The following is a 13386-nucleotide window of genomic DNA, read 5'->3' as shown; positions in this document are numbered from 1 at the left end:
CTTGTTCTTCTTGAGGTGTGCCGCTACCACTGCCATGCACTTCGAGAAAGTCCTGGGCGCAGATTTCAGCCTGAATGGCAGCACTGTGTATTGATAATGGTTGGTGCCGACTTGAAATCGCAGAAACTTCCAGTGTTTGTACGCAATGGGCACGTGGAAGTAAGCATCCTGCAGGTCTATGGCACAAAGCCTGTCCCCCTGTTGCAACTGAGGAAAAATCTGATGCAACGACAGCATGCAAAACTTTTCTCTGCGAATCCACTTGTTTGCCTGCCGCAAGTCCAGAATGGGCCTGAACTCGTTCTTGTCCTTCTTGCGAACCAGGAAGAACCGGGAGTACAGACCTCTTCCTCTTTGAGACAGAGGTACGTCTTCTATCGCCCTTTTCCTTAACAGGATATCGGCCTCCGCCTGGAGCTCGCGCAGTTGATACTGCGAGCTGACCGGAGGGATCGCTGGAGGAGGGCTGATGAACTGAAGACTGTATCCATTGCAAACAATATTCAGCACCCACTTGTCCAAAGTAATTTTTCTCCACTCTGCCAGAAAAAATTGAACGCTTCCCCCCCACCGGAGCGGGTAACTGATGAAGGGGAAGTAACCGCTCAGGGTCGAAACCCGGCCGGGCCCTTGTTCGCGGTAGAGGACTGCTGTCCTCCTCTACCCTTTTGCCGTTTCTGGAAGGGTCTCTGGAACTGCTGCTGTTGTTGCTGCTGCTGTTGTCCCGAAGACTGTCCCCGTCCTCTTCCTTGTGCACCGAACCGCCTTTGGAACGGTCGGTAGGCTTGCTTTTCTTTGGGCTTCTCCACGCCCACAGCCGTAAGGGTCTCCGCCTCCACCTTCATGTGGGCCATCTCATCATCTGCGTGTTTCCCGAATAGGGTCTCCCCAGAAAATGGCAGATTGGCCGCCCGCTGCTGGGCCTCCGGCTTGAGTGACGTGAGCCGTAGCCAGGCATGCCGCCGCTGATTGATTCCATGGCAGTAACCATGTGCGGCCAACAGGGAGGCGTCCGCCGCTGCACTGATCACCTGGTTTGATACCAGCATCCCTTCCTTGAGGATCTCCTGGAAGTCCTCCCACTTGTCTCTCGGTAGCAGTTCCACAAACTGTTGTAGGGAGTCCCACAGCGCCCGGTCGTAACGGCCCAGCAGAGCTGTATCGCTGGCAGCCTTCATGGCTGCGGAAGCAGTCCCACACGCTTTCCTGCCCGCTGAGTCGATCCATCAACTCTTTATCTGGCGGCACTGTGGATGACGGGGAGGTAGAATGCAATTTCCTGGCAGCCGTCACTATCACTGAATCCGGTACCGGATCCACTCTCAGAAAGGCAGGGTCCAAATCCGGGGCCCTGTACTTAAGCCGGGACGGAGCGGCCTTTACCACCGCTGGCGTGAGGAACAGCTCCTCCGCAGGTTCCTTCAAGCCAGGTACCAGAGGCAGAAGAGGGCGAGACAAGTGCTTCTTGTGAAGCGTCTCGAAGACCACGGACGTCGTAGGAGCAGTCACCGTGATACCTAACTTCGCAGATCCCTTCAGGAGAACTTCCTGGAATGTGGCTTTGTCGTCCACTGGAGAGATCCTGGTCTCAGGAGAGTCCGATAAGGTCGGCGAGTAGGAATGGGTCCTGTAAGAGTCCGTGCGGGACCTAGACTCTCGCCTCCTATGGCGACGCCTTGATCTGGTGGAGGATGTATGACGACTCCTTGATCTTCCTCTCCGTCCGGAGCGTGAACGGGACCTCCTCGGCCGAGGACGATCAACCGGGTCCACCGGAACGGGTGACTTGGGTTTGGACGGAGCCTTCGGTCTAGGTGTACCCTTGGGAGGCGTCGGAAGCTTAGGTAACGAAGTCGACCTCGGTGGAACCGGAGGTGGCTTCTCAGTCAACCCTGACCCAGGTTGCGGTGGAGGCAACGGAGGCAGAGTAGGCGTCCTCGGAGGGGGACCCCTCGGTAACGGAGGAGGGGGAGTCACCTTCCCCGACGGGGTATACACCTCGGAATACACAGAGTGCGGCGACTCCCCTTCTCTTCCAGCCTGGGACATAGGCGAACTTCCCACGGCGTCAGGTCTCTTTCCACCTCTGTTCGGCGTCGAAGAACGGCGACCATACGGCGAGCGTCGGCCCCTGGACGTCGAGCGTCTCTTCCTCGGCGTCGAAAGCCTCCTGCGCCTCAACGGCGACCTCTTGCGCCTCGACGGCGAACCTCGGTGCCTCGACGGCGAACCTCGGTGCCTCGACGGCGAACCTCCTGTGCCTCGACGGCGAACCTCCTGTGCCTCGACGGCGAACCTCCTGTGCCTCGACGGCGAACCTCCTGTGCCTCGACGGCGAACCTCCTGTGCCTCGACAGCGACCTTGGCGGAGAGGACCTCAACGACGACGTCCGCCTCCTCTTCGCCGACGGCGAACGGCGGTATCGCCTTGACGGCGAGCGCCGACGCCTGGCTCGTCGACGTCGATCGCTCGACGTCGACGAGGAGGACGATGAAACAGTCACCGGAGACTTCGAAGGTCTAGTGATATCCCTCGACGCCAAGCGTCGACGTCGTTTCGTCTCCGACGATGGGGAACAGATCGCAGTCATTCCTCTCGACGCCGTAGTGGGCGCAATGGACCCAGGCGGAGAATGGTGATGTTCGCTGGTCTTCCTGCCCCTGGGGAGCCCCCCAGGGGCCTCAGCATGGGCAGAAGAAGCCCCTTCAGACACACCTTGTGCCTTCAGTCTTCTTTCCTCGAGACCCTGAAGTCTGATCTTCTTCCTTTCCCTCAGGGTCCTTCCAGAGAAGCCTTGGCAGATAACACACTCCTCTGGAACATGAGAAGCTGGAAGGCAGAGGATACACACCTCATGGTGGTCCGACCTGGCCTTGTTCCTGGAGCACTCTGGGCATTTGTCGAATAATGCAGGCATATTTGACAAAAAACAGAGTGAGAAAACCAAGAAGAAAAGCCCCCCAGTACAATAAAGTACTAAATCTGTGAAAATTAGTGAAAAAACACCAAATAAGTCCCAAAAAGGGAGAGCTCAATGCCCCAGGGTCCTGATAGCAGGAGCCGGAAAAAAGAACTGAAAGTAAGAGGGACCTGCAGGGCATTCTGGGATGCTGTGAAGTTCTGGAAAGTTCTCTTAAAAGGCACAGTATCCTGTTCTGAGCCACATAATGGCAGCCTATGGGGCTTGTCTGTCCAGGTCTTCCTCTCTATCATGTTATGTTATGTTATGTTATGGTCATTTATTATGCGCACAGATGCTCCAGCGAAGGAGCGTCCTGGCGCCAGAGGGGTTTTTGCTGAAGGCAAGGGAAATCTGGACAGGCTTTGCGGTTTGTGGATTTTTGGTGGAATTTCTAGCTGAAGTACTGGACAGTGTAGCCTGTTTATAGGCTGCATTATATGTCCTTAAATTCTCTCTTAAGTGTCTGTGCTGTTGTGCATTTTTTCGACACTTTAAGAGATTATTTTTGATTGCTCCGGGGTCCACGCACATGGGCGGGACTATTCACTAGATTATGACTATACACAGAGATCCCCTACTACAGAACTACATGTCTTCTACCTCTAGAAGGGTAGAATGCTACCCCCGCCGCCAGGACTGGTGGGGGGGGGGGGGGGGGGGGGTAGTATTCCAAAGAGTTTGACACCTTACACGACATGGTTTGATCAAGCCAAACCAAGGATAGCATTAACCGCGAGGATTATAATGCATTTAAGAGTATATGGTATGGCTATATCATAGAACAGCTATAAGAGGATGGTCACGAAAGCTGCAGAGGGGTTCAGCTCACTATAGGGCACCCTTTCACATAAAACCAAGCACTCTGCCTCCAGGATTGTTAAGGCCTGCCATAGGAGTTTCTTATAGGTTACTATGCGTCTATATATAAGGTAGATATACTATAACTAAGTAAGGGGTGATTACACCACCTTACCCTGGCTGAGTGATCAGCCTGTGGTGTCAGTTTGGGTGGCATAATACATGCTGCAGCCCCTGGTAGGCCTTGGATGCACATATGCCCTGGGTACCTATGGTAGACTATACAGGGGCTCAAGAAGGTGACCCAATACCCAATCAGGTATGTACCTAAAGTACATGGTATCAATTTAGAGAGAGAACAGCTGGGCTGTGGGTCTGATTAGCCGACGGGAGCACGGAAGGGGTTAAAGGTGCTAAAGGCCTGGCTAACTGGGGATCAATTGAACAGTTGTCTTGTTTTGTGGAAAGCACTGGCGATCTGGCTAGCAGGAACCCAGAGCACTTAAGTCGAAGTCGCATCAAATACCAGGCAAAAAGTGGGGAACTACTACAAGAAAACCTTGTCCCCCCCACCCCCCAATACCTCCCTCTTCAGCCACAACCTGGCACAGTCTTCTTAGTCCATCGGAAGAGTAAAGAAACAGGCTTGATTGCTGCAGGGCCTACTCTGCCCTATATCTTCCTGTCCAGGTCCCTTCCTTTGGGAAGCAGACCTACCTCAACAGTGTTGGGACCCCATTTAAAATGTACTTTGTCTTAGTTTCCTCGCCCATTCTCTTTTCTTTAGGATTAGAAGTGGTCACCTCTGCTAACCCATTCTTAGCCAGGGAAACTCCCAGCCCACCGAAACAGGATACCCACAACTTCAGTAAGTCCACCATGATCAACAGGGTCTGGAGGCTTGCTATTCGACATGGGGGTGGGGGGTGGGGGGGTGGTGGGTGGAGGCGGTTAAGGGGGCAAACAGCCTTGCCTATGACAGTGCAGCCATAACAGATAACATACAGCAGAGGCCACTGACAGCTGTCAGGACCCAGAACCACACCTCTAGCTCTTTACTGAAAGGCTTTATTGGGTTCAGGAAGCTTGCCTGCTCTTTTTGAGTGGGGGGTACTACTTCCTGTAAAGAACACACTCCTTCCAATCTCTTCTGTTAGCAGACGAGCCACCATCTCATGCTTAACAGCTGCCTAACTAGACAAGACTTCTTGTGGGTCAGGTAGGGCTTAATTTGTATCAATACCAAAAAATCCCTGTACCCTAAGCTCGGATTAGTATTTATCTAATGAGGCATATCACTGTGCTGGAAGTTATCCAATGTAATTCCTAAGCACCCGCCTACTAGAACTTTGAGTTAGGCGTTTATCTTCAGATGCCAAACCGTCCAAAACAAATCATCGTTTCTTTGAACATAAAAACAAGGGGGGAGAATCCAGAACTGCTTTTCAACTCGACACGACCACCAGTGACTGCTCAACTGAGACAGTACACACTCCCACACTTAAAGTGAAACAGACATAAAAAATGTGTGGTGAGGAGGAAGGCACCTCACGGGAGTACACCCTCGGGCCGTTTGGCAGATGTTTACCAGTTTCTTGCCCCTTTCTCATCATCGGTCGCCTTACGTCCTCAAAATAAAGTGTCCAAAGAAACAGAACCATACGTGTTGTGTGCAGACAGACAGGTGCAAGACAAAACCATCCAAGGAATCATTCCTTGGTACAGAAAAAGTGATTAAAATCGGCAGTCACACCAAAGTTACAAATTTATTATTAGTTATGGTGTGTACCGGTGAATTAAAAAAGCTGGTAGCTTAATATCGCATACCAATACCCATAGCCAACATGTTTCACTGCCCTACAAACTTATCGGCAGATTCATCAGGGCTCACCACTTGGTCACTGCACCAGTATTAAACATCATCATAGTGGAAGCCTTATCCAGCCATATCCCCTCATACCAGCTGGAAGAGGCTTTTCTGTTGATTGTATCATCAATCGTACACATGGACACCAGGACCGGAACTGATCCCAGGGCTTAATCTGTGCCAACTATGGAGTTCTCCCCTGCTGGGGCAGAATATCATTGGCTCACTGAACCTTTGGCTAGAAGTCACCCCCCATTCCAACACTTTCACCTTTTTTCCTTTTATCTGGGGCCTACTTGAACTAACTGCAGGTTCATCACCTCCAGAGTCTTTGGGAGAGGGCTTGCACTGGACAAGCACCTCCTTGGGGCTCACACCAACCCCTGGGAGGTAATTTCCAAGGAGACAATGGAGGGGGGGAAGTCTGTACTGACTACTACACTTCTCCAGCTAAGTTACCCAATTATATCCAGGGATACTAAAGCCACAGGCATATTGGTAACCTCCCCTGGGATAGTCCTTATTCTTCGGACATACTGAATCATTTAAAAAGCACTCCACACAAAGGCCGGCATTATCTGGCTGCAAAGATTAGACCTACCAGGGCATCCACATCTCAGTGGAGGAACATCAAGATTCAAAAGCACATGATAAAAGAAAGAAGAAAAGAAGAAAAAGAAAAATAATAATCAGACCGAATAAACTTCTGAAACACTATGAAAATCAAGAAACGTCCGACCAGCAGATTCTATCAGCTTTCTCTACTCCAAGCAAATTGCTGCACCCAAATATCTCTACACACATACCACCTCTATCCATTCAGTCAACACTCCCGAATGTCCTTCTGCCCTCTATTCTCTCCCTCTCCTCCAGACCCAGTCTGTAATGGCCACTTATGTGATGAACCAACCTTTGGGATCGTGCTTGGTTGCTTTGCAGCTAGTTTTCCTCACTCTATAAATCCCATACATATGTACACAGTAAATACAGTTATTAATTGGGGTGGGGTTTCTTGCCATTTTCCTGACATTAGCTTCTTTTGACAAGTAATATTCACAACTGGATACATTTCTTCAACTCACCCACATTCTTAATTAAAGCATATTTGTTGCACAAGCAAGAAAGTAAAATCACCAACCTCCACAATGTCCGTTTACATGAAGACCTATGAAAAGCCTGGTTAATACTGCCAATTTGCAGGACTTACTTTACTTTTAGAACAAGGTAGGTTCTGTTAATGGTTGGAAAAGTAGAGGAAAACATTAGCTACGTATAGAAAAGAAAAAAAGCCACAGGGAAGAAAAACACGGTGTCAGAATATTGGTTCAGCAGGATATAGAAATTGTGAAGAAAAAAGGGCTGTGATATAAGTCTGAGAAAATGTAAAAGAGAAATAAGAGTGACTGAGTGGAGGACAGGTTAACATAGAAACAAAGAAGGAATTGCAGCAGTAGTGTGGAAGGCAACAGAATGGTGTTAAGCAGGACAGAGAGGGAGATCAAGTGCGCTGTACAGAAACATTGCCTTAAGAAGTGATTTAGAGCCAGCTTGTGTGAAGACAACGTCTCTCTGCACTGCAGTCAAGGGGAAGGCGCAGATACGCTGTAATAGATTGTGGTCCTTATCAGAGTACCGAAGGATAATGAAGCAACTTTGCAGCTTATGGAAGAAAAGATTGGGACCGCTATTGAGGCATGGATTTCACTGTCATCAGAGATCCGTGTCAAGTTACCAAGGGCACCGTGTTGCAGCCCTAGACTTTCATTGCACAATATTTTGCATTCTGGGAGTTGTGGTCATGATATACAGCATTTGAATACATCAGAGTAATGAGACAGATCGCAATGCACTGTAATAGGAAAGCCCACAGCTGGTGAAGACGGCTATGGTGAAATTCAACTGCAATCCTAATCATGGGATCCAACATGTATGGAGTACAGAACCCAGGCAGCAAATAAAAGGAGGACAAGACTACACTAACCTGGGTAGCTACTCTATTCATAGCATACTCTCTATGATCAGAGTATAAAGGTTTAATATGAATCAGAAATTAAAATAGGACAGGATATGGCAAATCTACCAAGCCAAAGCTATTTCCAATGAGAAAACATGGGCAAAAGGATGTGGTAGAGAGCAAGGAGGAATGTTAATAAAAGGTGAGGAAGGTTGCATAATTTTGTCCTACAAACTTTAGTAAAAATCCTTAAACATTTAACAAAAAAATCTAAACGCAAACTCTGTGCCAGTATATTGTGTAACATGCGACAAGTGCACATTTGGGGGTTAAAAAAAAAAAACTTTCATAAAACTAATAATAGACTGGTTTGAGCAAAAAATTATCCCTTGTGAGATACTTTCTACATGAGTGGCTTCCTGTCAAGCATAAATCAAATATTGCAAAATGTTAAGTCATTTTTGTAATTTTGCCAGTGCAAATAATGTTCCCCAGGCCTAATTGTTAGAGCCAAGTGTGTTACAAGCAACAAGACTACTGGTCAGAAACCAGCAGGATATTTACCCCAACTTGTCCACCAGAAAAATGGACTAAGTCCCAGAGTGACTGAAGGAGATTAGAAAGAAGGAGGAAATGAAGAAGTACAGTGTACAGCAATAAACTTGAAGGGCCTGCTTATGCGGAATCGAGCTCCAAACAGAAGGCTCTCAAAACAAGAAGAAAAAAAACACGCACATTACCAAAACGCAACAGGGCCCTGAAAACCACCACACTTACAGGGAATAAAGCCACAGATAAAAAAATACTTACTGGCTTGTTTGCGGAGGAAGTAAGTGTTTCCACTATGATGACATAAATTGCAGTGAAAGCTGTAGTTGGTCATGAAGGGTAGACATGCTCTATGGTAGGATTTGTTAAAAAGAGACAGGTCAGCATTTTAGAGCACAAAAAAGGAACACAATTCTATCAGTCAAAGTTATGTGCCAACTTTCAATTAAAACTAGACAATAACTGAAGACAAGCAACTTAACTGATCTGTTGTGTCTTTTCACTTGAAGCCGGGAAAAAACAAATCTTCTGCGCCCCACTATGGCAGGCACACAATAAAGAGTGTAGCCATTTCTTTATTACTCACAGTCTTGCAGGCTGTAGAGGGATGGATGGACACTGGAGATTCTCTCTCTAGTATCACTAAGTATGAAGACTACTAGAAGGGCTACGCAGCTATAACACTGGGCCGCTTGGCCATCTATTGTGCCCATTTTCATGCCAAAGGCAACATCACTGATTTACGTTTGGCTCATATCACAGCCCTCCAACTCTGTAGATAATACCAGCAGGTAATTTTCCCTTACCCTGTCATTTGGTTTCACTTCTAAAAAACTAAGGCTTAAAAGAGCCCCAACTTTGATTTATTTGCTCACATTAGGGAAGCCCAGTGTACTATACGCCTATTTTGAACTAACTCCTTGCACAAACAAATCCTTATAATTTGCTATTTGCCATGCTCTGGGAGTTCTTGCGACTAAGGTTGTACTACATAAAACCAATATAAAAACAAAATTCTATAGCACCATAGTGCAGTCTAAGCAAACTAAAATTAATCTACATGGTTGTAGTATGGGCTAATCTTACATGTATTTTCAGCATGCCCATTATTACGGTCATATTTGGCCCATAATTAACAAATTAAGGGACCCTATTGTGCCCTCTAGTAAGAACTCAATCACAAAAATCAGGACTTACATCAAAGAGACTAATCATAATGTTTTCCTTCAAAAATAAGTACTTTTTCCTGGTAATGCTCTCTAACGGATTTGACTAACTACAGTGTATCTGATTGGCAAAGGAAGATTTCTAAAAAAACATACGTAGTGTCAATGCGGAATGTTTCCGCTGTGAACCACTTTGCACAAGGCCCACACTGAAGTTCTATCTCTCCGAGCTGGCGGCCATTTTCGTCATCAAGAGAACCCGTCTGAGCGTCCATTGCTTCCAATCCGTCTCCGGCACCTTCCTGGAAGCACAATAGTATGAACACAAAATCCATCAGGCCTTTGAGCAGGAGTAAAGCACTACGATATAGAGAATCATAGAGACTGGAGCAGTACATTAAGCAGTGGCTGTAGTGCAATACCAGTATGAAATACAGTAGTTGCAGATCAACCAAACTTTCAACCCTTCCATCTTGTCCACAAGCATTTATCTATGGCCTTGGTGAGCATCCATTAGCACAATAGTCAGCAAGCCAAGATGTTGACCTTAAATATTTTCCTTTCTACAGCTTACATACATAAAAACATTTTGAAACACCAAAGAGAGAGATTAGGGGAAAAAAATAAAAAATAGGGGGATTTTATTTTCCATATGAAGCAAAGAAGATTATTGGGGAGGGATTTCTAAAATAAAGCCTTTTTGACTTTAATCAAGGGTCACCCACTTCAATTGGGCCTATTAGCATGTAGGAGCTTAGATGCAGAATCTCACTTTTTACTCTGCTCACAGTTCTATGTTAGCCAGTTTATATTTTCAAACAATACTAATGCTTCTTTTCACTAATGCACACCATTTATTGACTTGATTTAAAAGGAAAGCAACTTTTTGCTATGGCCGGCAATAATGAATTAATTCTTAGTACAATGTGCATTTTGCGTAAGGGAGCTTCCACATTCAACATTAGAGCGGATTCATCCCATTCCATTCCATAGACAAGACAGGATTGGGCCTCTTCCTAAAGAAGCTGAAGTCCTGTGCAGTCACACGTTATGTCAGGGAAGAGTAAATATTGACTGCAAGATTTTTTTACCCAAATACTAGAAAAAAAATCGAGGTCCGTAGACCGGGGGTTGCAGGACACGTTTAATAGTGGATAGAGGGAATCTAACATTGCTTCAAGCAGTGAGATCTCTGCCATTCACTAACCATGTATGTTAATTTAAAATTCACAATTGTAGAATTTCTTACTTGGATATCTACCCCACTCCCCTTCAAAAAGACCCCAAAACCCCACATGATTCTACCCTTCCTGGACTCCGCTCTCCACCCCCTGCGCCCCCGTTCCCCAATGATAGATTTAAACCAACGCAGCAGAGCAAACCTTGACAGCCTTGTTTCATCAGTGGACATCAGAAACAGACAATAGGCATGATAGAATAAAACTAAGGTGGTGTGTTATTAGGTGCAAATTACGCCCAATGTGAAACAGTCATTTCACACTATAGCTATAACTTAAACGGAGATTACAGTTGGTAAGGTGCTGGATTTTATATAGTGGTCTTAATTAACCAGTTAAGCGTGCGCAAACATTCCGCCCCAGTGCGGACGTTCGATTGCACTAACGGGATTCGGACGTCCAACGGTCGTGCGCAGCACTAGCGAGGTAGTGCACGCGACGACCGTTGGACGTTCGAAGCACTCAACGGGTTAAAATCAGTGTTCTGCGTTAAAAAATATATATTTATTTTGGTAAAACCTGCCCTTGCTCCTGATGTAGACTGCGCCATGCAACAAGTAAATCCAATAGGCCACATATCAATATTTACACATTTTCAAATTTCGTAAGGTTGAAGAAAGTTCCTGTAGCCAATGACCACCTTAACCACATGGCTGCTAGGCGTTCCCCCCCCCCCCCCCCCCCCCCTGTGCTGGAAAATGCCATTTTAGTGGCACCATGACGAGCTCAGCTCGTCATCAGCACACGACACCCGTGGGTGATGACGAGCTGAGCTCGTCATCAGCATCGAAAGGGTAAAACCTTGTTGAACAACACACACAGCAAAGGAAAAACAAGCCTTTTCTTTTCAGCGAAAGAAATCCTCCTTTAAAGGATCATGGTTCCCAGTTGAGACGGGCCGATGGGCAGGTAGAGTGCCATACGTTGACAGACTGGGAAACATGAAATGTCAGGCAGCGACTCCACTGAGATTCCATTAGAAATTACTAACACCAGCCCAGTGATGTTTAGGGTAACAATGCAAGAGAAAACCAGTAACCAAGAGTAGCCCACACACTAGTGATATTTGATAATAAATTGGCAGGCTCCTACTATGCACAGGAACAATTCAGATCTTTCATTAGAATACATATTATAAAGTCAGAAAAAAGGAATACATTAAAAGAAAGAAAGCAGACCATCTACCCTCTTTAGTAGTGCACTGCTGCTACCATTTTCACAAAATATCCCCCAGCGCTGAAAACTAAAATTCCCCAATATGTACTGCTTTTGGTTACATACCAAAGGGTCCTTCCCATTGGAGGAGTCCGCATCTAATCCGCCAGTGACATCAACAAGAGTAGAATCCCTAGAAGAGAACGACAGCTAGACTTACCAACAAAAAACAAGCCCTAAATCAAAACAGATAACAGCAAATTAGGAAATAAACAGATAACTTGTAGAACTCTTGAGTTATTCTACTATTGTCCCTTGGTTGGTAGGTGCATCAACAATAATCTGATATTAATAGTAGAAAGAGGCAATTTCAATTAATAACAAAACATATAAACAAGCATGAAATATTTCTCAAAGAATATTCAGAAAAATGCATTTGGTGGAAAAAGAGCAACGCATCCTTGGAGGGCAATAGTCTGTGCTGATCACCATCAGCAAGGGATATTGGTGGAATTCTTTTTTATTAACAGGGTGTGTATTAACACCCCAACTACCACCTAAATGATAAATTATGCGTTCACCATCTTGGGGAAGATAGCAATGTATTAGCAGTTGACAGAAGCCCAATCACATTATATATAATTAGGGCTCCCGGTTTTATGGTATTTATTTTTTTGTCATTTCCGTCTGTGTTTATCCATATTTATTTATTGTCAGCTTTATATGTATTTATCCATATTTATTATTGGTTTTGTGAAAAAAGTAAAAGCTGAAACTGGTATATTTCCATATTTATTTAACCAATAAATATACAGTCCTCATTAAATGCCATTCAGGGGTCAGTGATATGAACACCTGCATAAGATTACTCACTGCACTTATATGAAAATATGCATATTTCAGTATCAGCCTTGTGCATAGCTACTGCTGTTTAAGCCGCTTTACTAAAATTCCTTTTTTACCCCCTTACCTATCAATCCACAGTTACTGGCCTGGCACAGTGTATTTAGAATCACTCTAAAAGCACCCAATTGCCGTTTTTATCTACATTTGAAAATAAATACAGACAAAATATAAATGGTTGCTGTCTGTATTTATCTGTAAAAAAAAAAAAAAAAAAAAAAAATCAGTAAGAACAGAAAACAGGGAGTTCACCAAATGCCACGAAAGCCTTAGGAGGGCACACGGTAACCAGCCGACCATCCGGTCTTCTCTTGATAACTCCCCTCATAGTCCTGATTCACTTATGCTGCTTGACGCGTTGCGATGTAGCAAGACATCTTAATCATAGGCTGAGAGGGTAGGTGCCAGAGACGCTCTTCTTTTGTAGTCGCTTTTAATAATTACCATCAGTTGGTTTGTGCTTGTTGCATGTGTATATTCAATGGCATCATGGGACTGGTAGTCCAAAAATTTGCATAGGACTAGTAGTCCAATTATTGAGCAGTCTTTCTACCTCAGTGGGTTTCTGTGCATTTTCCATTATAAAACATCTTTCTTCCTGTAGTAGGAGTACGGGATCTTCAAGGAGAGTCTTTAATTATTGATAAGGCCGGTTATGCACACACACACACACACACACACAACCCCTGCAATGCACTGCTAATGACGTCACATATTACATCACTCATGACATGGTCAGTGACATCGCTGATGACATCTAAAATGACATCACGGATGACATCATCCAGGGACT

General features: G+C 45.7%; 1 protein-coding gene across 2 annotated transcripts in view; it reads right to left on the bottom strand.

Annotated features, from left to right (window-relative positions):
* The window catches only part of ASH2L (ASH2 like, histone lysine methyltransferase complex subunit), a 247416-nt gene that overhangs the window by 174853 nt on the left and 59177 nt on the right, over positions 1 to 13386 (bottom strand). For both annotated transcript variants that reach the window (XM_086944037.1, XM_086944038.1), the window contains exons 2-4: positions 11817 to 11883; positions 9454 to 9599; positions 8393 to 8481 (exon numbers count right to left, since the gene is read on the bottom strand). In XM_086944037.1, coding sequence (XP_086800163.1) covers positions 8393 to 8481; positions 9454 to 9599; positions 11817 to 11883 — 302 coding nt within the window. The remainder of the gene's footprint in view (positions 1 to 8392; positions 8482 to 9453; positions 9600 to 11816; positions 11884 to 13386) is intronic.

Source organism: Lissotriton vulgaris, chromosome 11 (assembly GCF_964263255.1).
Source record: "Lissotriton vulgaris chromosome 11, aLisVul1.2, whole genome shotgun sequence".
Classification (NCBI taxonomy): Eukaryota; Metazoa; Chordata; class Amphibia; order Caudata; family Salamandridae; genus Lissotriton; species Lissotriton vulgaris.
Note: the sequence above shows the minus strand (reverse complement) of the source record. Positions and strands in the feature narration are given on the sequence as shown.